General features: G+C 32.5%; 6 protein-coding genes across 8 annotated transcripts; 3 read left to right on the plus strand and 3 right to left on the minus strand.

Annotated features, from left to right (window-relative positions):
- The first annotated feature begins 1,445 nt into the window (after positions 1 to 1,445).
- On the plus strand, positions 1,446 to 4,237 carry LOC101508299 (uncharacterized). 2 transcript variants are annotated; one of them, XM_004491276.4, is made up of 5 exons: positions 1,446 to 1,674; positions 2,122 to 2,321; positions 2,459 to 2,931; positions 3,282 to 3,355; positions 3,874 to 4,237. In XM_004491276.4, the coding sequence occupies exons 1-4, from the start codon at positions 1,491 to 1,493 to the stop codon at positions 3,316 to 3,318; spliced, it is 894 nt and encodes a 297-aa protein (XP_004491333.1). In that variant the 5' UTR covers positions 1,446 to 1,490; the 3' UTR covers positions 3,319 to 3,355; positions 3,874 to 4,237. The 2 variants fall into 2 exon arrangements, with proteins under 2 accessions (XP_004491333.1, XP_004491332.1); XM_004491275.4 differs by lacking the exon at positions 3,282 to 3,355.
- On the minus strand, positions 3,985 to 5,807 carry LOC101496387 (two-pore potassium channel 3-like). The gene is made up of 2 exons (XM_004491320.4): positions 4,721 to 5,807; positions 3,985 to 4,137 (listed from the first exon to the last, which is right to left on the minus strand). The coding sequence occupies exons 1-2, from the start codon at positions 5,737 to 5,739 to the stop codon at positions 3,993 to 3,995; spliced, it is 1,164 nt and encodes a 387-aa protein (XP_004491377.1). The 5' UTR covers positions 5,740 to 5,807; the 3' UTR covers positions 3,985 to 3,992.
- A 470-nt stretch (positions 5,808 to 6,277) lies between these two features.
- Positions 6,278 to 13,930, minus strand: LOC101508823 (uncharacterized). 2 transcript variants are annotated; one of them, XM_004491277.4, is made up of 8 exons: positions 13,665 to 13,927; positions 12,322 to 13,041; positions 11,916 to 12,104; positions 11,716 to 11,807; positions 10,652 to 10,711; positions 8,017 to 8,086; positions 7,155 to 7,358; positions 6,278 to 6,935 (listed from the first exon to the last, which is right to left on the minus strand). In XM_004491277.4, exons 2-8 carry the CDS (start codon positions 13,021 to 13,023, stop codon positions 6,531 to 6,533), a joined length of 1,722 nt encoding a protein of 573 aa, XP_004491334.1. In that variant the 5' UTR covers positions 13,024 to 13,041; positions 13,665 to 13,927; the 3' UTR covers positions 6,278 to 6,530. The 2 variants fall into 2 exon arrangements, with proteins under 2 accessions (XP_004491334.1, XP_004491335.1); XM_004491278.4 differs by having other exon boundaries at positions 6,766 to 6,930; positions 13,665 to 13,930.
- Positions 13,931 to 14,886: 956 nt separating this feature from the next.
- Positions 14,887 to 17,950, minus strand: LOC101509368 (pentatricopeptide repeat-containing protein At2g42920, chloroplastic). The gene has a single exon (XM_004491279.4). The coding sequence runs from the start codon at positions 17,847 to 17,849 to the stop codon at positions 16,239 to 16,241; it is 1,611 nt and encodes a 536-aa protein (XP_004491336.1). The 5' UTR covers positions 17,850 to 17,950; the 3' UTR covers positions 14,887 to 16,238.
- Positions 15,072 to 16,756, plus strand: LOC101509689 (AT-hook motif nuclear-localized protein 16-like). The gene has a single exon (XM_004491280.4). It carries the CDS (start codon positions 15,072 to 15,074, stop codon positions 15,831 to 15,833), a length of 762 nt encoding a protein of 253 aa, XP_004491337.1. The 3' UTR covers positions 15,834 to 16,756.
- A 538-nt stretch (positions 17,951 to 18,488) lies between the features above and the next one.
- On the plus strand, positions 18,489 to 21,682 carry LOC101510008 (uncharacterized). The gene is made up of 4 exons (XM_004491281.3): positions 18,489 to 19,015; positions 20,053 to 20,550; positions 21,290 to 21,320; positions 21,416 to 21,682. Exons 1-4 carry the CDS (start codon positions 18,955 to 18,957, stop codon positions 21,624 to 21,626), a joined length of 801 nt encoding a protein of 266 aa, XP_004491338.1. The 5' UTR covers positions 18,489 to 18,954; the 3' UTR covers positions 21,627 to 21,682.
- The last annotated feature ends 3,368 nt before the right edge of the window (positions 21,683 to 25,050 follow it).

Consider the following 25,050-nt stretch of genomic DNA (forward strand, 5'->3'; position numbering starts at 1 on the left):
CAATATTTTTGTGTTTTCCTTGGTTTGTACATGATTTTTTGACTCACTATTTTTGGTATTGGTTAACGACATGGCCAGTAGTGTCATCCCAAAGCAACAAATTCCCCTTTCTTTCAAATGCTACAAAGCTATATTAGAGAAAAAATGTACAACAAATATATTTGAACATAGCATCAAAACTTTCAGCTTCTAAGCATAATAGGCTCAAAAAGGTGCCACAATTTTGCTTTCCTCCAACATGCCATGTCAAGTTGATTCTGAATCATTTTGGCACTCAGCTCATGCAAATGAATAGTCTATACATTTGCTTATTAAACATGCTTAGTAGTGGGAATATTTCAAATTATTTGATAGGACCTTATCCCCTAGCCTATCAGACTCTCTTACTAGACTAGACATTTTACCGTCAATATATTTGGTCTTTGTATTTAAATCAATTTATTTGTATCTTCTAAATTTTTAAACTATTTTTTGAATGTATATTTAAAATATTATAAGAATTTTTTTTTATAATAATTTAGAATTTTTTAATAAAAGATAAATTAAATATAATTTTTTAAGTTTTTAACGCTTAAAAATTCATATTTAATTATTTTTTGTTAAAATTTTTAAAAAATTGTATGTGAGATTTTTATAATATTTTAAATATTTATGCAACAATTTGAATGATACACCTAAATTGACTTAGAAGCAGAGATCAAAATTGTTGATAGAAAAAATTTGAAAGAACTATTGATTGATGAATAATTTTAGAGGGATTAAAAACGAAATACGATATATTTATAAGAAACAAAAGTTTATTTAACTCAAAAATTAATAAAGATTTGATATATAAAAACAAGGGTTAATTATAATTTTAGTTCCTCTATTTTTACCAATTCACGAAATTGATCTCCTATTTTAAAATTTTATAGTTTTGATCACTTATTCTAATTTTTTAACTAAAAAATTGTGATGTAACATATTTTAAATAACATTACATATGATACGACAATTTAAAATATTTTATAACACTATATACAATTTATCGTATCATATGGAATATTATTTAAAATATGTTACATCACAATTTTTTAGTTAAAAAATTAGAATAAGTGATCAAAACTATAAAATTTTAAAATAGGAGATCAATTTCGTGAATTGGTAAAATAGAGGAACTAAAACTATAATTAACCCTTGTTTTTATATCATGTGAATAAAACTCTCTAAAAATTTAATTTTCAACTTTAGAAAAATTTTATTTGTGTAATTTAACTAATAACATGTGAATAATTAATGCATCTAGATAATTTTATATCGTAAAATTGTATACAGTGTTATAAAAAATATATTAAATTATTATTTTTTAATTTAAAAATTTAAAAGAGAAATCTTAATTGTCAATTTTTAAAATAAAATAACTAATTTCGTGAACTTATAAAAATAAAGAAATTAAAAGACAAGAATGTGATGTGAATCATTAGTTATCCATCTAAGTTCCTAGTGAGGAGATGATACTCAACTGTGTTAGAGTGAGAGCTACATCCATGGCTGTTCCTTCATTCACAATAATTAGAAGAAGAAAAAGAAGACACATATTATTCTTCTGCTCTGCTTCTTCAACCATCAATACTCAGCAATTACGTTCTCAACTTGATCACCTTCATGTGGAGGCTCACTCCACCAGAACCAAGGGTAGGTACCCTTCAATTGCTCTATCCTCATTTTTCATTCTTTCCTTCCCAATAGAAACTCTTTACCAATATGCCTCTCAAGATTGTATGAATAAAATGGCACTTTGTCACTTTCCATGTCAATTTGAATTTACAAAGATTCATTAGGAGAAAAGAATTCAAGAAATTATGAAAAGCAAAATATCAAATGGATTCTAAGAAATAGTATAAGTTTGTGTTCAAATTGTACCATGCTAAAAAATTACACTCAGTCTTGTTGAATAGGTGGACAAATACTAGCTACATGAATTCTGTGATACTATTTACTCTTTGCTTTATGATTTTGAGCTATTTCACCTTTGATAGAAACCTACCTAGTGAGGAAATGATTATTTTGTTGTTTGTCCAAAATTAAGATAAAAGGTTATTTAAAAGGCTATAAAAGCTTAAGTGTGATGGTTAAATACAGCAAATAGTGCTAGATTGAGGCTCCTAAGATTATCAGAGTCAGCAGAGAAGCTTCAAAAACAAGCAGCTATAAGCATGCAGAAGGGGGATGAAAATTATGCAAGGGATATGCTTTTTCAGAGGAAAAAGGTGTTGCAGGCTTTGGAGAAGTCTAAAAGGCGCATCGAATTACTTGACGAGCTTTCCACAAAACTAAGTGAGGTAAAGTGAATTTTTCAATAAACACTTACAAGATTCATGTTTGCTGTTTTATTTTTCATTGCCATCATTATGACAATGAGTCATCATTATCATAATTGAGGAAGAACAGCTATGTTAGTTAGTTCCGGTTATTTCAGGCAATATCATTGAAAGAAAGTCAGCTAGTTGGAAATGTCACTATGAACATTGAAAACACAACAGAAGATGCTTCAAGTCTAGTTCGAATCATTCCTCCGAAAGAGGAAGATATAAAAGATTCTATCAAGGATGATTCTGATCTTAATATGATGACGGTCGGCGATATTCAAGATGTGCATGTTTCTTTAGAAAGCCAAGATAATCTACTTGATGATAAGGAGACAGAGAATCTTCTAGGATCAATTAGCACAGACACTGGGAATGAAAATAACATACCCAGCAGCTTGTCAGAATTATCCTCTTACGACGATTTCATAGAACATATAGATCAAAAGCTCCGCGAGATTGAAGCTGAACTGGTTGCTGTTTTGAATGTCTCAACCTTATTACTAGATAGTGAAGAGAGACCAAAGAATTCCAGGTTGCAACAAACAATGGAACTCCTTGAGAGCATCCAAGGCATTAGACAGAGGTACAACATTTCATTTATATCAAAGCATAATTTAGACTGTCTCATTTGATGATTTAGATATGAACATGGTTTTAAATAAAGGTCCGCGACTGTGATCTGGGCCTCCATATAACAATTTTTGATGTTGCTGAAACCACAATGCAATCGCAGTTCTCTGCCATATCAAGGATTGCGATTTGCGACACACATGCAACTGTTGTCACGGCCACTATTTTAAAACCCTGGATATGAAATTTAATTTTGATTAGGTGTTTCCTAGTTGTTTAAATTTTATACTGTTGCTAAGAGCATTTGTATGAATAGAGGCGAAAAAGTAATGCATGGCTTTTCTAAAATTTCCTAACTTACAGAATCAGAAGTACTAAGGAAGCAAAAGTGAGGATCTGATCAATTTTGCTTTCCTCAACTAAGCTTCTGCTAACAGGTGAGAACTAACTAGAGTCAACAAATAATCTGCCACAATTTTATTGTAGCCCTCAATTACTTCATGTGGGAATACGATAGACATATTTGATATTCTTATTCTTATTATTATTATTAGTTCACTAGCGTCTAGACGGGTACGTGAGTGCATCTATTGTTATTACAGATAAAAAATATTGAATTTGATGTAGTTTATTAAATTTGAGAAGCAATGGTAATTTTGGAAAATAAAAATGGCTACACCAAAATGGTGTATCCCGTTTATATATGTTATAGATTACAGTGCAAAGAGGTGTTGATTTATGCCTAAATGGCTTGGCTTTATTGGAGTTTGTAAATATGGCTTCCAAGATTCATATATGTTTGCTTCATGCAATACATAAATTCCATTTATACTTCGTGAAGTTCGTACAAAGATTTTTCATTTTTGATACCTTATGATATCATGAGCTTCTGCAACTTCAACCGTCCATGAAATTCCATTTTTTGGGCTATTGTGACTTGATGATACGGTTACAGGTTTAAGTTGCTGGAACAGCTACTCCATCCATGGAACAAAACTGCAAACATGGCCAAAAGTTCAGAATAGTGGTGGTGGTCTCTTGTACTGGTTTACACTTTTTGAAGAGATTGTTGAATTAGACAGTTTCCATGAGGTCAGCTAGAGTTATCTTCCCATATGCGCCATGGTCCAAGGAATCAAATTGTTTGCTAATTTGCAGAATGTCTATCTCAGTAATCTTCCCCATTTGCTTAAGCTTGTATATGACAAATTCAGACTTACTGCACATAAAGTAAAAGGTTAATAAAAATGTAGCTGATATATGTGATAAAACTTGAAAAATATGAACATATATCGGCTGCGCAGAATGTGTTTTTTGTCTTTCTGGGAAAAATTGGCATATTGCACTTCAAGAATTTCTTAAAAGGTAAATGAAAAATACAACTTCAATGGGAATACAGCTCAGTATTTTCCGTTGATAAGAAAATTTCCGCATCAGCTTTGCATGCAGATTTAGGCTTATTGATAATCACATAATCTCTTCCTCTGTTTGAATCTGTTTTGCTACATTTGCATTCTCATTTTCATATATCAGAACCTTAATTTCTATGATGCAACATATAAAGTTGAAGACATTGTAAAACAAACAGAATGGAATTATGTCAATATGCTTCCTGAGATTCTAACTATTTGCATTTGAACTGAAATTCATGTTTCAGCTGCAGGTAGTTCAAAGTTTCTAAAATCATTTATTGTTTTGGTTAATTCTGACATAAATTTAAATCTCATTTTTAATACTTCTGCTATCCAAGTGAAAAAGCAGAAGGATAAATATTATATTAGATTATCAATAATCAGGCATACCTGATTGATCCATCATTATCAAGGTCTGCAGCCGCCAAATCAGATAAGGTTATCTTCTTCTGAAGAACCCTTTTTGCCATCTCGCGGCTTCTCTTTTGCATACTATAATCAGTGAGGTATAGAAACGCCCTTGCAACTGCCAACGTGCTTACCAAAAGCCACAGAATCGCAAAACATCTTCCAGTTAAAGTTCTGAAAGAACGATCTCCGTAACCAACCGATGTAACCGAAGTAATGGAGAGATAAAAACTATCAGCCCAACTCATATCCTCTACAAAGTGTGCTGTAACTGTTCCAATAGCAATGCAGACAATAACAACAATCAAAGCAACACAAACTTTGGTTCTTATTCTCATTCTTCTTTTCTCTTCATCAACCATATAAGTCCTAAGAATTTTCTTGTATCTATCTTCATCCATCATGCTTAATAAGAATGCCTCATTTGTATCACAAATGTATACAACCAATTCATTAAGCATAAAACCAATAAATCCAAAACCCACCAAAATGAAACCACATGTAAACATCTTTGTAAACATGGTATCAGGAACAATATCTCCATACCCTATAGTGCATAGAGTTACCATTGTAAAGTACACAGCATCAACAGGCCTGAATGTAGTAGTTCCTTTGAAACTCCCACTTATCATGTACACTGTAACCCCAATAGCCACATACAAGAAAACAATAGTGAAAGATAGTCTAACTATTAAACTTGACGACTTATGTGCATGACTATGTTCAAAAGGCTCATGAAAATCCACTCTCATGTCGGTGAAAAATAAGGATGGAGCAGAGCGGGATCGATGAGTAATCTTCCCTTTCACGATGCTTAAGTTCGCTATGAGGTTAATACAAGAAGTGTTTTTGGATTCATTGATGACATGAGAAGAACTTGATTGAGATAGTGTTGGGGAGGGAACAAGGTCATGGAAAGGTTGTTGTTGATTGAGTAATGGTTTACTTGGTGACTGTGTTTCTCCTTTAGTGGAGAAAAGGGTGAGGAGAGGCTCATGCATTGTGCATTGATCAGATTTGAATTGGAGATACTAATGGTGGTAGCAAGCTAGTATCATAGGTTCTTTCAACTACAAGTCAAACAAGAGGAAAGGAGGTTAGTTGTTTGTGGAAATGGATTCCTAGTGACTACAAGAGAATCTCAACCATTCTATTTTTATCATTAATTTATAATAATAGTTACTTATTTATCGAGGTTTAACTCTAAATTGTCTGATTTCTAACAAAGAGTCTGTATTGTACTACTAACTATGTGAATGCACAATTCTGCGATTGCAAGGAATCCAAGTCTACTAAAACAATTACTTAATGCATATAATATAGATACTAATATAAGATATATTAACAAAATTTCATTTTTAATGTTGGATGTCTTTTACCTACATAGTTTATTCTGAGAAGTGTGTAAAAAACAGTTTATTCTGATAAGGAGAAAATTACAGTCCGTTAAAAATTAATAATTTCAATTTAATGGACACTAATATTTATATATTCTTTTTGGCCCCAACTACGTGGAACAAGAGCCCCTTTATACCACAATTCAAAAGGAAAAAGGGCAATATATAGATTCATTCATGATCATGTTCATGTTCATCTAACCAATGTAAAAATTTATTTCTTAAACAAACATTACATGAGATAAACCATATCTCAAAATCGACCTTAATAATCAATTTTTACATTTCAGCAGTTATTGGCCTTACCTAATAACTGCTAAAGATATAGCCATATATTATACTTATAAGTCCTAATAACATCTAGAGTTAGAGCCATACAACTGCACTGCAAACATCTACGGACTGAACAACTTTGAAATCATGAAGCGACGACTTGCACCATTTGGTGGCCTAACTGCTGCAGCAGTTTGAGGAACATCTTTGTGAGGCACCGTTTTCCGTACTTGCGCATGAGATTCTGCTTCGTGTTGGAACATTCTAACCAGCTCTTGAAGCTCTAGTTTTCTCACAGTAACATTTTCTTCAACAATGGGTTTTTTCAGCCCAAGATAAAGCAATCCAATTCCAATTAGCACTGCTCCCACCACAACTAGGATTACAGAGAAAATAGTGAACGCATAAGGAGTTGCAGATCCAGGTATTCCATCCACATTTATGCCAAAAAACCCAGTGATGATGGAAAGGACAAGACCACAACCCCCAAACACTCCCAAGTTATGTGTAACTGTGAGGCTTCTGTCCTACAATATGTAGCAAGATTGTGAGTGCATTAACATCGTTTCCTAGTTGGAACCAAAAACGAAGATACCAGGGTGTGTGCCAAATAAATCTCTTGCACACTTACATTTGTAATTGAATGAAACTTATGTATATTAAATAAATGAATTGAATAAAACAATTGTTTGTCGCCATCGCTATTATAGAGATTAAATTTCAGTGGTCAATAGAGATTACAAAACCTGCAACCATGCACGGACAGCGCTTTGCATTACATCTTGGATTGTGAACAAGCGACCTCGAACTGCTTCTTGCTCCTCAATCATTTGCCTTATACTTTTCATTACTCCTGCCAGCAATGATCTTGTTACATTTCCTCTCAACTGTTGCAGAAGTTCAAACATAATTTCTTCTCGTGCATGGAGTGACCATTTCACGCGTATAACCTACTAGGTCAAAATAGTGATAAAGGAACATGTGAAAAATTCCAATGTACCAAAATTAACATAATTACTATGCACAAGAAAACTATGAAATCAGATTTATAATAAACAATTTAAAGTTACTACAGCAGAGCAATCAGTTAATATGTGTGATATATAAAATTCTACTCTATACAGCATTGTTATTTTTTAGCAAGATACATACAGTGACAAGAAAAATACCAATTAAATTATAAGAAATAAGATATTGAAAAAACAGAACCAACCACATTTGAAACAGCTGAGAAATTCATGATATACCTCAAAGGTTTCCAATTAGTTATGAATTTCATGTTGGTTACATGATTCATAACAATCCTTTTCTTTTCCTTCATACTTTTTCTGGTACTTCTGGCTTTATGCTACTAACAATTTTATGATGCAAGAAAGAAAATTTTGTCTTGTCGGAAAAGGGAGCAAACAAATCTAAATACAATAAAATGAACAAAGCACTCACCAGCATGTTATTAAATAATACAAAAATAAAGAAACATATTGCAACTGCCAAATAAAGTTTTTGCCCAGCATCATCAACACCAATACAATTTGTGAAACCAAATTATAATTTCACGAAGATTCTCAACCAGTACAGTATTAATCAGTCTGTGATCTGCAGAATTACCTGGGTTGATAATCTTCTAATTTCCTGGTTCAATATTATAGTGAACAGATGCAAATCCTCCTGGTTCCTCCTAACAAGAGGGAAAAAAGAACATTGTAAATCCAAGTTATAAACAAAATAGATGAAAGATTGATATCAAGGCTTTTGATACTATTTATTGGAACTTTCTGATAAATGTTGTGCGCCTTAGGTTTTAATGAAACTTTTTGTGGGTCGATCAGTACAATTCTTCACTCGTCTAAGCTATCTATTTCTATTAGTGGTAAAGCGGTGGATTTTTTTTAACTGTAAAAGGGGAGTCAGGCAAGGGGATTTGCTATCTCCTCTTCTCTTTTGTCTGGAGAAAGATGTTTTAAGTAGAGGCATATCTAAACTGGTTGTTGATGGCAAATTGTAGATGATGTCAGGGCCTCGAGGCTTTGTTATGCCCAGTCACGTGCTCTATACTGATGATGTGATGATCTTCTGCAGTGCTAGTCAGAAAAGTTTAAACTTTCTTTTGGATTTGTTTCATGATTACTAATTAGTAAAGAGAAATGTAAATTTTTTCTGGGTGCCACCTCTCGCACTAGATTCTCTAGTATTGCGTCCACTTTGGATTTCTCTAGAGATAGAATTCCTTTTCTTTATTTAGGGGTTCCAATTTTTAGAGGGAAACCAAAAGCTAACCATTTAATACCCATTGTTGACCGCATCAAAAACAAGTTTTCCTCTTAGAAAGGGTCCATGCTTTCGATCATGGACTAACATTCTTAATTCTTTAGATACTTGTATTCGGAATTTTATGTTGTCTGATAATATCTTTACTCGAAAAGTGGTAATGGTTGCCTGAAAACATATTTGCAAACCTGTTATAGATGGCGGCCTTGGATTAAGGTCCATAAAGGCAATCAACAAAGCTAGTCTGATAAAGCTTACTTGGGACTTTGTTAATTTAAGGGCACAATGGAATTTGTTACTTAAGCATAGAACCTTCAGGAACTCCTGCAAGATTAAGTATCATATGACTTCTTCCATTTGGCCTGGGATTTGCACCAGCTTGCTCACTATCAAGGAGAATGCTTCCTGGCAGCTTGGGGATGGCTCCAAGATTAACTTCTGGACAGATACGTGGCTTTCTAAACCTGTTACTGATCTGCTTGAGATTCCTTCTGCTCATCACTTGCTCCAAGCCGAAGTCAAGAACTTTTGGGTAAATAGGACGTGGGCAATTCCTAACGTTCAAGGACGCCTATCTTTTTGCCAATCCTCATGGAGTTTCCATGCCATGGTCTAAGCTTATTTGGAATAGTTTTATTTCTTCATCTAAATCTTTCTTGTTTTGGGGGATTTTCCACAATAAGATGCCTATAGACGATAATCTTTGGAAGCGCGGATGTATGGTTGTCTAGGTCAGTTCTCCTTGTGGTCGAGCTACAGAGGACACTTACTATCTTTTCGTCCAATGCCCATTTGCGAAAAGGCTTTGTCTTTGCTTCAGGATATTCTTAAAACTAACATCTGTTACTCCAATATTCTGTCTGTTTTACAGGTTTGTAATCGTAGTTGGTGCGCTCAGGTGCGCGATACCATTACATCTGCTATCATTAATGTTTTATGGGTTATATGGTTTAGCAGAAACCAAGCCAGGTTCAACAACAAAATATTTTCTTTTCAGCAGGCTACTTCCTTGATTAGTTAACTTTAGCTATGGGAAAATGTCATACACCGATTCTCACGTGCTTCAACCCTTCTCTATCAAATGTCACCTTCCTTCTACCCCAAAAATTAGACAGATTATTTGGCAATCTCCTGCTTATAATGTTATCAAATGTAACACTGATATTGCTGCTAGAGGTTGCCTGGGTCTTGCTGCTTGTGGTGGTATTTTTCGGGACCATAATGCTTCTATTTTAGGTTGCTTCGCGGCTTAGTTGGGTAATCACAACGCTTTTTATGCTGAGCTTATGGCAGCCATTTATGTGATTGAAATTGCTTCAGATAGAAGTTGGAATAATATTTGGCTGGACTGTGACTCTAGCTTGGTTGTGACATATTTCAAGAATAAAAATATTATTCCCTAGAAACTTAAAAATAGATGGCACAATTGTCTTAACTTGACTTCTCGTAAGAGCTTTTATTGCTCTCATATTTATAAAGAAGGAAATGTGTGTGCTGAGAGACTAGTAGACTTTGGTATTTCTATCCAAACTTTCATTTGGTGGAATTCATCCCCTTCTTTCATTCAAGAGGAGTGTTTTAGAAATAAAAATCAATTTCCTAATTTTAGATTTTGCTAATGTACCCTTTTTTTCTAGGTTTGTTTGTTTTTCATTTTGCTAAGTTCCTAATAGATCTAGCTTTTCCTTCATCGCATTGCACTCTTTTTTCCTTCATCAAAATTTTATCTCTTTGGGATTTTCTGTTAAGGTTTTTAACGAGACAATTGATGTTTTCGCACACTATTGTTACCTTGGGTATTGGTCTAGTCTCCCAAGCTTTATTTACCCTCTTTTCATTTTAATATACTTTTTAAGGTGTTGTAAATGATAGGTGGTTGATTTGGGGTGCCAACATAGTTGGGATGCCAAATTTACCATATGATGCTTTTGTACTCTTTCTCTTTTTGGCTTAAAAAAAATGGTCATGCAATCACCTATTCATAAACATCAATTCCACTTCATCAGCAGCGCCAAAGACGTGTTTACGAAACAACCTGTGACATCATATGCATTAGTAACTAAAAGTGACATCATATGCATTAGTAACTAATAAAATATGACGGACATCATATGCATTAGTAACTAATAAAAGTGACATCATATGCATTAGTAACTAATAAAATATGACGGTGCTTATTAAAAAGTGATCCAAACTAAGTATGGTCTAAGATCACAATAGAATGTTAAAAGAATAAATTTTTCACATATTGAAAACTTCGATCTCATCAAAAAACCTGATTAATATAGCCCTTAATATCAGCACCAGATTTTGAACGAATAGGAAATCAATAAGTTTGAAAAAATATGGTTAAAGTATAAATAAAAAAATAAAAAAGGAAAAGATAGAATGAAATTACGACCAAATCCAGTCTAGATACTGCTAAGTGAAATAAGCTCAACAAGTCCACACATTATTACTGGAGCTAAAGCTACTAGGCCCATTACCCAGTCTGATACCCAAAATTGCAGCATAGATGAGGACAATTCTAACTTTTTGGAGTTCCAAGAACTAAAATACAGCCGTGTAGCCGAACACTTTTGACAGTAGTAAGGAAAAATAAAAAGAGGGGAAGGATTCTAAATACCTATGCTTAAAAGAGGGGGAGGGATTCTAAACCATATTTTGAGTTTCACTTCTTCATTTATCATAATGTTATCTACTGAAACAGATTCCTATATCTTCTTCCCTAAAATATTCTGAACAAGTAGACACAGCAGTTCCATATATTCTTTCAAATTTGACTATATTCTTATCTTCAAATATTCATTAAGAAAAATAAAGTTTTCTTATCTTTATTGTGTGTACTATAATCATATCTAGTTACTATTTCAGGCTAGATATAGTATATCTACATATATATCCCACATGGAAGATTTAATCAATATCATGAATAGCAATTGACCTTAATAAAAAAGACACCGTCCAAAAGAAACAATTTTTTGCGCAAAAACCAACAAAGACGTTTTAAGTTGGTAAGCAGATGTAAATAATATTAACCTATCATCCCATCGTGCAAGACGACAAGCCAGGTGTGCTACAACCTCATGAATGCTGCGTGGAATGTTAGCTCCTCCGCCAGCCAGCATTTCCTGCAAAATACAGTTTAAGGTAACTAAGGATAAATAATTTAAAAAGAATCATGCTTTCGGAAAAATAACTGTCTAATTAACTGGGGTGGAGCCAACTAACTTACTAACCTGAACTTCTAAAATACCTAACACATTGATGTTTGAAGCAGAGCCCTTAACATGCAAAACTGTCACCAAAAAGTTTTGTGCCTGCCATGCTCGTAATACAATGGGAATGTCATTTTCCTCAGCAAATGGATCGCCTGCAGACTGCCCTAGAAGTTCGAATAGTAATCCACCAGCGACTCGAACAGGAACCTGTCAAAATAAACATCAAAAACTTATTTCAAAAATTTGAACGCCTTGACATACATTGAATCATTGATTTTAACTGAAAGAAGCACAACAACCAGGGAGGACGCAAACCACAAGATGTCTCAGAGGTCACCTATTTGCAAAATGGTAATAGCAAATTGGAATTCGAGTAAAAGAAAAAAATTGGCAAATTTCACTAACGTATAAATAGTTTATTTACCTCATACAGAAGGTGCTTCATTCGGTCGCTTATTAATCTGCTTTCATCATGCAAAGCAATGCTAATGGCAGGATGTAACCATTGAGAACTAGCAAGCCATGTAGCAACATATGGATCAGCAGCATTCAAATGACACCACCAGGTTGGACCCACTGGCCTTTCCCAGTAAGGAGTTGCTACATCTGCAACAGGAACATCACTTTCATCATCTGTGAAATCATGTAGCTGTGATGCCCAGCTAGCATCACTATGCACAGCCTGAACAAGTTCAGAAACTCTAGCCCAACCAATTGGTTTCCAATAACTTCTTGGATAACCCTCTTTGCCAAAACAGTTACTGTTATTGAAATCTTCTAGATCCAATCCGCCAGATTCGTCAACCGGCAAAGATGATTCTTGAAAGCCGCCATTTCCACCGGGATTTCTTTTTAATGAATTAATTTGACTACCTTGAAAATCCTTCTTCTTGGCGACTTCTCTAACTGCTACTGAGGAATGTACCTTCCGAGAGCTGCGGATGAACTCAAAAGCACAAATAAGTCCATCAGTCCAAAGTTCCTTGGTGTGCAAGTTATCCTTGGAGGAGCAACGGACTTTATGATTCTCCTGCTCCTTCACTTCATTGTCAAGTGAAGCTGAATAATCTTCATTCACACCTTGCATATCGTACTCAAGTAGAGGAACCAGAGCCTCAACTACCATTGATGCGACACTAAGATACTAATTAAATAAAAACACCATAAAATCAATGAACCATCACTAGAAAGTAGAAACAAACAAACAATATATAACTATGAGTGTAATAAGTACTATTTCATTACACACAACATTGCCAATCTCTTAGCACTGAACTGACACTCACAATCAACATAAAACAAAACCTAATCAAGACGGAAAAAAAGAGTCCAATCCAAATCCAACACATTGTTTTTACCTCACTCACTCTTAATTCAATTTGAGTAAATAAATAACAAAGCAGGTATTGAAAAGAGTGTAATAAAACTCCCTCCCTCTCATAATCAGTGTCACTTCAACAGAAAAAAATTATCTTAAAATAAATCTCATTTTAGGTAACTTTAATCACTATTTTTTCAATTGTACACCCTTCAAGCATTACTATATACACTACGTCCAAAACATTAATTCAATTTTACATTTATAATTAAGAAAATACACCAATAATTAAAAAAGATAATTTAATAAAATAATTATTCTCTTCCTTTTATTTATATATAATATACCTAAAATAAACATTGTGAGAGAGACGGAGTAGCATTCCTCTAAAAAAACAAAAAATTAGCGAGAATATGAATGGATGAATGAATGACAAGGTAATATATTACCTCTCAATATGGATTTGGATGCGAAGATGAAACGGAGAAAGATGTAATAGAGATGGAAAACAAATGAGAAAGGAAGGTGAATATTGAGCAGCACATTATTATTCGGAGCAATTGAAAATGGAGAATGAAGTTTCAATCTGCTACATGCGGAGCGGAGAGAAGAGAAGATAAAAAGACGAACACAACCGCAACTCAATTACGGTGGCGCGCACGTGGCCACCTTCCTCTTTCATCTACGCTATACAATTTGTGCCACATAAACTTACACAAATATTTACATCAAAAATATAAATTAATTAAAAATAACAAATGCCGAACCAAAAATATCAATATATGTACTATTATAATATTAATATAATAACTAGTATATAATTTATATAAATAACTTTTATACATACATATATGTCAAATTATATTTTTTATTTTTATTATAACGTTGTAGTATTATTTCTTGAAAATATATGCACAAAATTGGAAAACTATTTAAAACTTTTTGCACCAATGATGTGTAACAACTAATTTTGGATATATTGGAATAGTTAATTTTTCTAACAACATTAACGATAATTATAAGACCTATTAGAATTAATGATAATTTTTTTCTTTAAATTTAATAGTTTTTACCGTTTATATTATATAACGGTTGTAGACGATCTAAAACATTAACAACATAATATTCTATCTAAATCATGAATAGTGATTGACATATTTTTATCCTCTTTCTTGTCCACATTTCTTGTTACAACATAATAGATGATCATATAACATTTCAATTGCACATAGTTTATTACAGCTTCCGTAATTAATTTAGATGGAAAAAAAAGTTCTTCCCTCCCCTCCCTATCTTAGTCCCTCCAAACTTCCAAATCTGACACTTAGTTCTTTCTTTCTGATATGATAGTGAAGATATCTGATGTAATACTAACAAACATACTCATTGATTGTTTCAACATTTTATATAATTATTCCGTTATATTAATTAACATATAAATGGAATTGAATTTCAGCTTAACATGGTTTCAAAGTTAATTGTTAAGGCCAATAGGACGGGTTATGATACACTTGGAAGTTGGAACAAACGAATATCTTTATAATATAAGGAAGATAGTGTAGGTAAATATGTAGCTAAGAATGGAATGAAAATAGTAATAATTATATACCATGAGATATCTGCTTGTGAAGGCAATTGATATGAAGCAAAGTTAGTAAGAGTTAGGAAGAGTAATGCAAAAAACAGCAATTTATGGTGTGGTTGGTATAACTTAACTCCATCCTAATATCTGATCATTCTTTTGTGCTCTTATAAAATTTATTCTCATAATGCAACTACTTAAACCTTCAACGTAACAACAGGAAAGAGCGATTTACTCTTTGTTACTGCTGCTCCTTTAATCCAAAAACTATCTTATGTTTGGTGAAATGGAACACAAGCAAGAACAAGACAATGATAACCAGAATCATATGTCTGGTATTGATGTTACATTAATATCTCCTAAAGTTCCAAAATCTGTTTCACCAGTTTCTTCTGCAGCCGAGGGGGAAACCTTAAAGCGGCCACGCGGACGCCCAGCAGGTTCCAAAAACAAGCCTAAGCCGCCAATTATTGTCACTAGAGATAGTGCTAATGCACTTAAAGCTCATGCTATGGAAGTGAGTTCTGGCTGTGATGTGAATGAGAGTTTGTTAAACTTCGCAAGGAGAAAGCAACGTGGTCTTTGCATACTTAATGGCACTGGTTGTGTGACAAATGTAACGCTGCGCCAACCGGCTTCATCTGGTGCCATTGTGACTCTTCATGGTCGATTCGAGATTCTCTCGTTGTTGGGGTCGATTCTCCCCCCACCAGCACCACCAGGAATCACTGGTTTGACAATTTATTTAGCAGGTGCTCAAGGACAAGTTGTTGGAGGTGCTGTGGTTGGTGCTTTGATTGCTTCAGGACCTGTTGTGATCATGGCTGCGTCATTCATGCACGCCACTTTCGATCGTCTGCCGCTGGAAGACGATGAACTTGCTGCTGCAATGCAGAATCAGCATTACCAAAATGGACGCACGCATCATCTCGATATCTCTGACTTATATGCAATGCCGCAGAACCTCCTCATGAATGGTGCAATGCCTCCTGAGATTTACTCCTGGGCACCAGGGCGAAACTTGTCAAAAACCTGAAACTTAGCATACTATTTGTTAGTAGTTGTTGTCTCATTCAAAAATTACACTATATGATAGCTATAATGTCACCAGATTCTTATACAAGCAAGGGTATAAGAAAGTTGACATTGCTAAACAAGATCATATGCTTATTCTGTTGTACTACTATTATCAATTGATTAAACAAATTAATAAGTGCTATGATTTTAAAAACCTTTAAGTCTACTTTTCTTAGTTGGATATCATATTTGGAGCATTTGACGTTCAAACGCCAAAAAGCAAAACATGCATGTATTAACAAGCAAATTGGATATTTAGATTGTGTGATTCTAATGTATATTGTAATTCTTCTCTATGTTAAATCTACTATTTCTATATACAGGTTGATGTTAAAACTTCACAAGTTCATCATTTCACAGATAATCAATCTTGAAGTGAAAAACTGGAGTCATTCAATAAATGGTAGATCTCTTGAGTCTTAGGATGCAGCCTTCCCCCAGCTAGAAACTCATGAACTTCTCCATATAATTCAATTGAACTGCAACCCGGTTCTTTCTCTGTCAAGTTTTCCTTCATCAAAACCCTTTGTTCCACTGCCTCTTCAAATTTGTTGGATGCAGCATAAACATTAGACATAAGTACATAACCACTAGCATCACTAGGATTTAACTCATAAACTCTTTGTGCAGCCCGTTTCGCTCTCTGTACATTTCCATGCTTCCTACAAGATGAAAGCAAAGATCCCCATATAATGGCATCTGGCTTAATAGGCATACCCTGTATGAGTTCTTCAGCTTCTTCTAGAAATGCAGCTTGACCTAGCACTTCAACCATGCAAGTGTAGTGTTTTATTGATGGTTCAATCTTATACTCATTCATCATCAATGCAAAATAGTCCTTTGCTTTATCAACTGCTCCTAAATGTTTACAAGCAGTTAAAACACCAATGAAACTTACAGAATCCGGCTTAAATTTCGAAAGTTCAAGCTCAGAGAAGAACTCAAAAGCTTCTCTTTCATGACCATTCATGGCTAGTCCAATTATAATGGAGTTCCAACATGATAATCCTCTTCCGGGGTATGTATCAAACACTTGAATAGCATTTTCAACAGACCCACACTTGCAATACATATCAATTATTGCTGTGAGAACAATGACATTCAACTCAAAATCATTCCTTTTTATATAATCATGAACCCATTTCCCATGTTGAAGTGCTCCTAAATGAGCACAAGCATTTAACAAACTCACCATTGTAAACTCACTCGGCTCAACCCTTTCCTCTAGTTGCATCTTGTGAAAAAGTTCTAATGCCTCCATTAACTTTCCATTCCTAACATATCCACTAATCATAGAATTCCAAGTAACTGAAGTTCTAGTGAACATTTCATCAAACAGCTTCCTAGCTTCATCAATCTCCCCACACTTAGCAAAACCCATAATCATTGAATTGAAAGCTACCACATCACCAAGTTCCAATTTTTCATCAAAAACTCTTTTAGCTTCACTCAACAGTCCACTATTAGCATACATATATATAATAGTATTATGAATAAATTGATCCCTTTGAAGACCCAATTTCACAACCATGCCATGAAGCTGAGACCCATAATCTCCAGCACTCAATTGAGCATAGGCTTTGAAAACAGAAGGGTAAGTCAAATGTTGAGGTTGAATTTGAGAATACAACATGTCAACAAAAAGTGATATAGCAAATTGTGGGGTTGAGCTTCTAGAGAAAGCTCTGATAATTGTGTTCCAAGAATAGAGATTTGGGTTTGGCATTCTGGCGAACAGTTTGTAAGCATAGTTGATGTTGCCAGATGGAGAGGCACAGAAGGTGAGGACACGGGTGGAAGCTATGGGGTTATGAGTAAGGCCAGTTTTGATGATGTGAGGGTAAATCATATGGAAGTGTTTGAGGGTGGTGCAGTGGTTTTGGAGCATGGTGAGACATGGTTGGTCAGAGATGAATTTGGATATTGAAGGTGGTGGTGGTGGTGATTGAGAAAATAAAGAACAAGGAGTTAACATTGTTTGTGGTACTTGTTATTGGAAAACAATAATGAAGCAGATAATAAGGAATCTATGTTATGTTTGCTTTTTTTTTTTTTTTTCAACCATCAATATTAATAATTAGTATTTAAGGATAGAACTAAAAATCTTCAAGCCACAAATCTAGTACACAAAAAAAATAATAATAATAATCTTCAGCAACAATTAAGGGATACCTTTCAACGTCTACTTAAGGTAAAAGACTCTAATTGGGTTAACATGAAAAATAAAAGCAGTGTGAAATACAAATAATCTTGGCATGTTCTTTTTGAATTACATGATCCAAGTAATTTAGTTGTGGTGGGAATTCAATGACTTTACAACAATTAGTTGAATTAGTTCAAGAAAGTTTGACTTATATACTGATGAAACAAACAGTGACATAACATAAGACATGAGCTGGGATGCAACATCATGTGAACCGTTCTTTACAACAGAGTACATGAAATCAGTTAAAGTAGAAATTTTGAATACAAAAAAAAAAAAACACAACATATGATAGTACAATCAAATATCAGTAATTAGTAATGTCACTTTTGCCTCTGTGCACATAAGTTTACTATGAGAGAAAATTAGTGACCTTAGCTTAATTAAATGTTTGTGTATAGATTATATAAAAACTAAAAAAGAGAGAAAGGAAAAAAATGTATAAATCACTGCACCCTCACTTACTAGCCCACAAAACCAACCTACATTCCCAAATACTTCTTCATTTACTTTGTTGTTAACCTTCTTCCTCCACTTTTTCCCTCCTTTTTGCTCCTTCACCCCTCCAACTCTCTTCTGCACCCCCACCTGATTTTTGCTTTTTTCTCTATCAGGACCACACACACACTCTACCACTATACCAATATATATATACTTTTAGTTGAACTTGAATCATTAGCCCAAAAACACCTTCCCTTTTCTCTTTCATTCATTCAAAGGAACTAACAACTCCACATTCAACAAAAACTAAGATTCAACCGTCGCTTTGCTTTGATCATATGGTAGTGAAAAAGAGGCATTGCTGCCACGATCTATTGAGATTTTACCATTGAAAAAGGAGTGTCACATAAGAAGAAGTAGAACAATAGGATTAAAGATGGAAAGGAGTGTATGTTACTATGTAATATTTCTCATGCTGAGTCAAATCCTATATTCAGGTGATTTTCTTTCTTCACTTCTTCTTAATTTGTATCTCACATTTTATTTTATTTTCCAATTGATTCTCTTTGTATTTCTTTATCTTTTGCATGCATTTTTTTCTTTTCTTTTTAACTAACAATACATTCTTTTGGACCCTTTTGAATATGGTTTGAATTCTTAAAACACAAGATGCTTTTCCTTCTAGCAAATTAATTTGGCTTAGGCATTTCAATTGCTTTATACATGTTGGACTAATTGGGGTGCAATCCACTTTTCAATTTGATATTCTCCATTTTTATTTTTTTCTGTTGGAATATACTTCATTAATTAATTGAGCATCTTTCCTTTCTATTTTGTGGAAAATAAACAAATAAAATTTTCTTGCACAAAATGTTGTCTCTTGTATTGTTCAGTCACATATTTTACAAGCTAGATCCTCCAAGCAATTATAGAACCATAGTATATAGAAATATGAACAGTTGCATCCAACATTTCTCCAGTTCCACATGCAGTTTCTTGAAATGATACAAGGGCCCAACTACTTTGACTATTATTTGGGGTCTCAGTACTTAGGATACCCTACATGTCTCTATTTTCCAATATTCTAGATGCTCTATAGCAACAACTTGTTGGCTTTTGAAACAATAGATATTAGATAGGTCTAATGGACTAATATAATAATTATTTCTATTTTCATTGAAATTTTCTCCAACTTAATAATAGAAAAGCACTTTTGAGTTGAGAATCACGGACTGACACATAATTAGTATTAATAATGTAACATATCAAACACGACATTAATACGTTGTCTCTATAGTATATTGGTGTCGTGTTAGAATTGGACACTTCTTCTATTTGAAATGTCGATGCTATATAATCTGAGTTTTATGCAAAGTTTAATGATATAGGTCCAATTTGAATTCAGATGTCCATTTTTATGCAACTTCAAAAAAAAAAGTTTAAATTTTATGACAAATAAATATAGTTGGTATCTCTCTTCACATGTTTTAGAAACAGAACAGACAAATTAATTCAATTATGATTTCAAATTCAGGCTCAAGTAGGACAGAAAAGGAAGCACAAAGACATGTTATTAATGTACTAAGACATGAAGAGAAACAACAATTTACTGACACAATTTCTAGTGTCCAAAAAGACATTACTACTCCAATTACTACAATTCCAAACTTAGTACCAACAATTCCAACACCTCCATTTTTCAATCCTAATTCCAATCCAGATACAGTTTCTCCAACTTCCACACTTCCAATTACAAATCCAAACACAATGAATTCTCCTCCAATCTCTTCAGGCTTCAGTTGGTGTGTTGCAAGTCCAAGTGCATCACAAATTTCATTACAAGTTGCATTGGACTATGCTTGTGGATATGGTGGCACTGATTGTTCACCAATTCAACCTGGTGGAAACTGTTACAATCCAAATTCTATACATGATCATGCTTCTTATGCATTCAATAAGTATTATCAAAAGAATCCTCTTCCAAATAGTTGTAATTTTGGTGGAACTGCTGTTATCTCTAGCACTAATCCAAGTAAGACTTTTCCTATAATAATTGTTTTTGCAACTTTTTTCAGTAATATTTTTTTACAAACAAAGGTTAGTAAATTAATGGTTGGTACCAGGACATGTGATTGTTGGTCTCCATATTGAATACACAAAATAGAAAAGAAACTTTTATTTCATTTTCTTAATAGACATTGTGGTTTGAAGATATAGGAAGCTATTAAAGTGCTACCTGATACAATAGTCAAACTTTTTTCTTCTTCTTTTTCTACACTTTGTTGGAAGCAGTATCTCAAAAGCTTCCTTTTTTTGTCACAAATGTCTGGAATTATTGTTGTTCATTACATTTCATTTTCCATAAATCATGCATATAAAATAATAGGAATATATATGAATGGCCTAGAGGAAATCAAGCCATTTTTTTTACAAAGAGCTTAGTCTAATTTAATCCTTGGATAATATATTTGTTTTAAAATAGCATATTTAAGTCAAGTGTAAATTCCTTCAAAAAAAAGTTAGGTGAGAATAGTAGTTGCCTAGAAAAAGTTAGGTGTAGATAGTATATAGTTGCTTTTTAACCCCTGTTTTATTTTATTTTATTTTACTAATAAGATTTTATACAATAAATATATTCCTTTATTTTATTTTACCATACCATTTAAGTTATTCCTTTGGGGACACATGAAATTATTAAGTTCAATCTACTTTGGTTGTTGAGAAAGAGAACTTAATTTGATGATCATATATTTACCTGTTTTAATTTGTAGGCAGTGGAACATGTCAATATCCATCTACAAGGTGATCTTCCATAACCATATGATATTTTATGATATCTTGATTAATGAAAATGTTGATATTATATTAATTTGGTGTTAAATGTATAAAAATTGCAGTATAAGTTCATCAATGTTGAACACGACAAACTCAAGTGGTGCCAACGTCTTTGGTTCAGTGCCAGTGCCTACCAATCCCTCTCCCTCTGCTTCCCCTGACACATTAAATATTAATACTTTTGCATATTTTTATTTCATTCTTTCACTAATATCATTTTTGGAAATTCATTTTTCCAAAATTACTATCAATTTTGAAAAATACTATGGATGAGACCTTGTTTTTGCTTCTTTTATGGATTATTATATTTTTTTGGAGACTGAAAAACATATATAGCTACACACGAGTACCAAAAGGAGATACATGGGTAGAAATTAATATAATTTATGCTCTTATTACAAGAAATTGAGAGAGATAAATTTTGTCATATATATTTGGCTAAATTACATCTGTGGTCCTTTAACTTAATTTCAGGTAACCTTTTAGTCCTTTATCTTTTTTTTTTTTTTCGATTTAGTCATTTATTCCTAACAATATCAAATAAAGTATGAAAATATGAGTTTATTTGAAGATTTGCGTTACGAATTTGATGAAATTTATATTATATTGAAGAATATAATTAATTTTATGAGTTTTGATTGAAATTTTTTTTGAATTTTGGTATAAAAAAGGATAACATTGTTAAAATTTTAAAAGATAAAATATCAAATTGTTACGTAAAATTAAAATAAAGGACTAAGTCGGGAAAAAAAAAAGATAAAGGACTAAAATGTTACCTGAAATTAAGTTAAGGGATCACAGATGTAATTTAGCCTATATATTTAAAAAAAATTTGTATAGTTTCCTTATATGTTGTTGTGATTGTGAAAAGAGTAGATAATAATCACCTTATTTGCATACATGTCAAAATTACATTTTCTCTATCTCTATCAATTTGAGAAAGTATAATTAAGAGAACTTTGATAAATCGTTGGTGTAAACTCTTAAGTCATTATATATATTAATTTGATTTTTTATTTGCATCATGATATTTTATTATATTAATGTAGCATGATGTATTTCATTTGAATATTATTTAGGTTAGTTATATATATCATATAAAATCCTTTTTGGGTTTTGTAAATAGAAAAAAAAGTCCTTTTTGGTTAAAGCATAAGAAATCCTCCTTGAGACACGTAATACTATTTTCGGTATTTTAAATTCATAATCATATAGATAAATAAGAATAGAAATTTCTGTGTAACACACATAAAAGGAAATATTATTGTGTAGCATATTTATAAATAACACATAAAGGAAATAGTATGTATATAAATTTAAATATAAAAATTAGTATTACGTATAACATATTTATAAATAAATTTTTATCGATATGGTTATACTTTTGCTTCTGCAAAAAATTGTTTTTTAATCTATTACTATGCATAAAGAAAATACATGATTTTGGTGTAGATTTTTTATCCTTATATTAAATATTTTATTTACAAATTTATTATTATTTATTTAAATAATTAATCAATTTAAAAATATATATATATATATGTGTAAAAGGATACCGAATTTTGTTATATTTTTTTTCATTCTTTCTTTAAATTATTATCTTTACAATTTTATTATTATATACTAATCATATAAATAATTTTTTTTAATAATCATAGGAAATTTACGGTGGAATAATAATTTATGTTAAAGAAAATGAATGGACACCTTTACTTTACTTTTGTACATGTCAATTAGCTTTCGTTTGGTGGGTTTTAGGCCGTACAGTTGTCTTTTCAAACAAGACTGGGCCTCGGTTGGGACCGTCCAAGTGGGCCTTATTGTTTTAACTATCAACAAACTCAATAGCAAGAGATTTGTATCGTGGACCCCTCCAATTTTACCTTCCACTCCCCCCCTCCCCCTCATCATTAAAAAAAATATCATTCTAGTTTTTCACTCCTACATTCGAAAATTTTAGTTTCAAAATAATACTCAAGTAAGTATTTTGTTTTATTCGAAATTTTGTTAAACTGAAAACTTTCGAAATGTAAATATCCTGAAAAAATTATCAATTTCGAAACTTTGGAAAAACATCAAACTTTCAAAATGAAATTTTCCATAAAACTCGAAACTTTGGATGAATATGAAATTTTCGAAGTGTATTTTTTCAGAAAGCTTCGAATGTTTAGATGAATTTGAAACTTTCGAAACACATATCCTTGAAAATTTCAAACCTTCGAAGTAATTTCATTTCGTAAGTTTCAAAAAATTCAAGACTTTCAAAAATTTTAATTTTTTTTAGAAAATTACTGATGTATGTTATAATTAAAAATATATTTTGAAAAAAATAATTTACAATATTGTTATTAATTAAATTTATTACTATTTTTGAAATTAGGTATGAGTAGAGTTGAGATTTCTGCTTCAAGAACGATTATAGATTCTACAGAAAAATTCATCACCGATCAGATATTACTATTACTGATAATCCATCACCGATCAAATTTTTATTATAGCGATATATTTGATGTTTTATTTGAAACATATTTTGTAGGGATTTCCCTCTTGAGAAGCTGTATTCGAATGGGCAAAAACCATTGGAAAAAAAAATAGAATTTTAATTGTCACCATTCGATCAGATAAAGCAACCGGAAAGAGGGGAAGAAAAGATAAATTGATTTTGGGATGCGAAAGAGGTGGAAGATATAAATAAAAATCAAAATCAACATTAACTTGTTCTCATAAGAAAAAATGTCTGTTTATTCTCATATGTATACCATTAAGTATCGGTGAAGGATGGAAAATTAGTGTTCGTTGTGGGATACACAATCATGATTTACTTGATATTGTAACTGATCGTTCTTATTTGGGGCGTTTGAACGAGGAAGAGAGGAAATTTTTCAATGACATGACAAAGTATAAGCTTGCACTCAGATTCATTTTAAATGATTTGAAAGAGAGAAATAAAGCTAATCTCACAATTCCCAGTCAAATATATAAAGCAAGGAGTACTTATCGATCATCATTGAGAGATTCATACACAGAAATGCAGCATATGTTGAAGTTAATACAACAAGAAAATTATGTGCATTGGACAAGAAGACGAGAGAATTCAGATGTTTTGAGAGATATATTTTGGACGCATACTAATTGTATAAAGTTGTTAAACACGTTTCATTTTGTTTTGATATGTGATAGCACATACGAAATAAATAGATATTGGTTCCCATTACTTGAAATTGTCGGTGTCACATCTACTAGTTTGACATTTTTTGGTTGGGTTTGCATATTTGGAACAAGAGCCACAAGACAACTTCATCTGGGCATTTGAAAAGGTACGAAAGTTGTTCAAATCTGAGACTTTGGTTTCTAAAGTTATTGTGACTGTAGAGATCTTGCCATGATGAACACGATTAGTGTTGTGTTTCCTACTTCAAAACATTTGCTATGTCGTTTTCATATTGAAAAAAATGTTGGGGCAAGATGTAAACAATATGTGAAAAATGATAGTCAAGAAGAAGTAATTGATTTATGGAAAAAAAATTATATATTCGACTAGTGTGGAGGAGTATGATCATCACTTGCAACACTTTGAGCTAGTGTGTGCCGATATTACTCTTTTTGTTGATTATGTGAAAGATTTATGGTTAACACTTTACAAAGAAAGATTTGTCAAGGTTTAGACCAATAAAGTGATGCATTTGGGGAACACAAC

The sequence above is a fragment of the Cicer arietinum genome, chromosome 2, assembly GCF_000331145.2.
Source record: "Cicer arietinum cultivar CDC Frontier isolate Library 1 chromosome 2, Cicar.CDCFrontier_v2.0, whole genome shotgun sequence".
NCBI lineage: Eukaryota > Viridiplantae > Streptophyta > Magnoliopsida > Fabales > Fabaceae > Cicer > Cicer arietinum.

What these genes read in the sequence shown, in the direction of transcription:
- LOC101508299 (XM_004491275.4), top strand. Translation starts at nt 1,491, where the DNA reads ATGATACTCAACTGTGTTAGAGTGAGAGCTACATCCATGGCTGTTCCT. An exon ending in TCACTCCACCAGAACCAAGG is followed by an intron (nt 1,675 to 2,121) that starts GTAGGTACCCTT and finishes GGTTAAATACAG; the next exon opens with CAAATAGTGCTAGATTGAGG. An exon ending in TTTCCACAAAACTAAGTGAG is followed by an intron (nt 2,322 to 2,458) that starts GTAAAGTGAATT and finishes CGGTTATTTCAG; the next exon opens with GCAATATCATTGAAAGAAAG.
- LOC101496387 (XM_004491320.4), bottom strand. Translation starts at nt 5,739, where the DNA reads ATGCATGAGCCTCTCCTCACCCTTTTCTCCACTAAAGGAGAAACACAG. An exon ending in GATAATGATGGATCAATCAG is followed by an intron (nt 4,138 to 4,720) that starts GTATGCCTGATT and finishes CTTTATGTGCAG; the next exon opens with TAAGTCTGAATTTGTCATAT.
- LOC101508823 (XM_004491277.4), bottom strand. Translation starts at nt 13,023, where the DNA reads ATGGTAGTTGAGGCTCTGGTTCCTCTACTTGAGTACGATATGCAAGGT. An exon ending in TGAAGCACCTTCTGTATGAG is followed by an intron (nt 12,105 to 12,321) that starts GTAAATAAACTA and finishes TTATTTTGACAG; the next exon opens with GTTCCTGTTCGAGTCGCTGG. An exon ending in CTTGCACGATGGGATGATAG is followed by an intron (nt 10,712 to 11,715) that starts GTTAATATTATT and finishes ATGATGTCACAG; the next exon opens with GTTGTTTCGTAAACACGTCT.
- LOC101509689 (XM_004491280.4), top strand. Translation starts at nt 15,072, where the DNA reads ATGTTTGGTGAAATGGAACACAAGCAAGAACAAGACAATGATAACCAG.
- LOC101509368 (XM_004491279.4), bottom strand. Translation starts at nt 17,849, where the DNA reads ATGTTAACTCCTTGTTCTTTATTTTCTCAATCACCACCACCACCACCT.
- LOC101510008 (XM_004491281.3), top strand. Translation starts at nt 18,955, where the DNA reads ATGGAAAGGAGTGTATGTTACTATGTAATATTTCTCATGCTGAGTCAA. An exon ending in TATCTCTAGCACTAATCCAA is followed by an intron (nt 20,551 to 21,289) that starts GTAAGACTTTTC and finishes TTTAATTTGTAG; the next exon opens with GCAGTGGAACATGTCAATAT. An exon ending in TGTCAATATCCATCTACAAG is followed by an intron (nt 21,321 to 21,415) that starts GTGATCTTCCAT and finishes TAAAAATTGCAG; the next exon opens with TATAAGTTCATCAATGTTGA.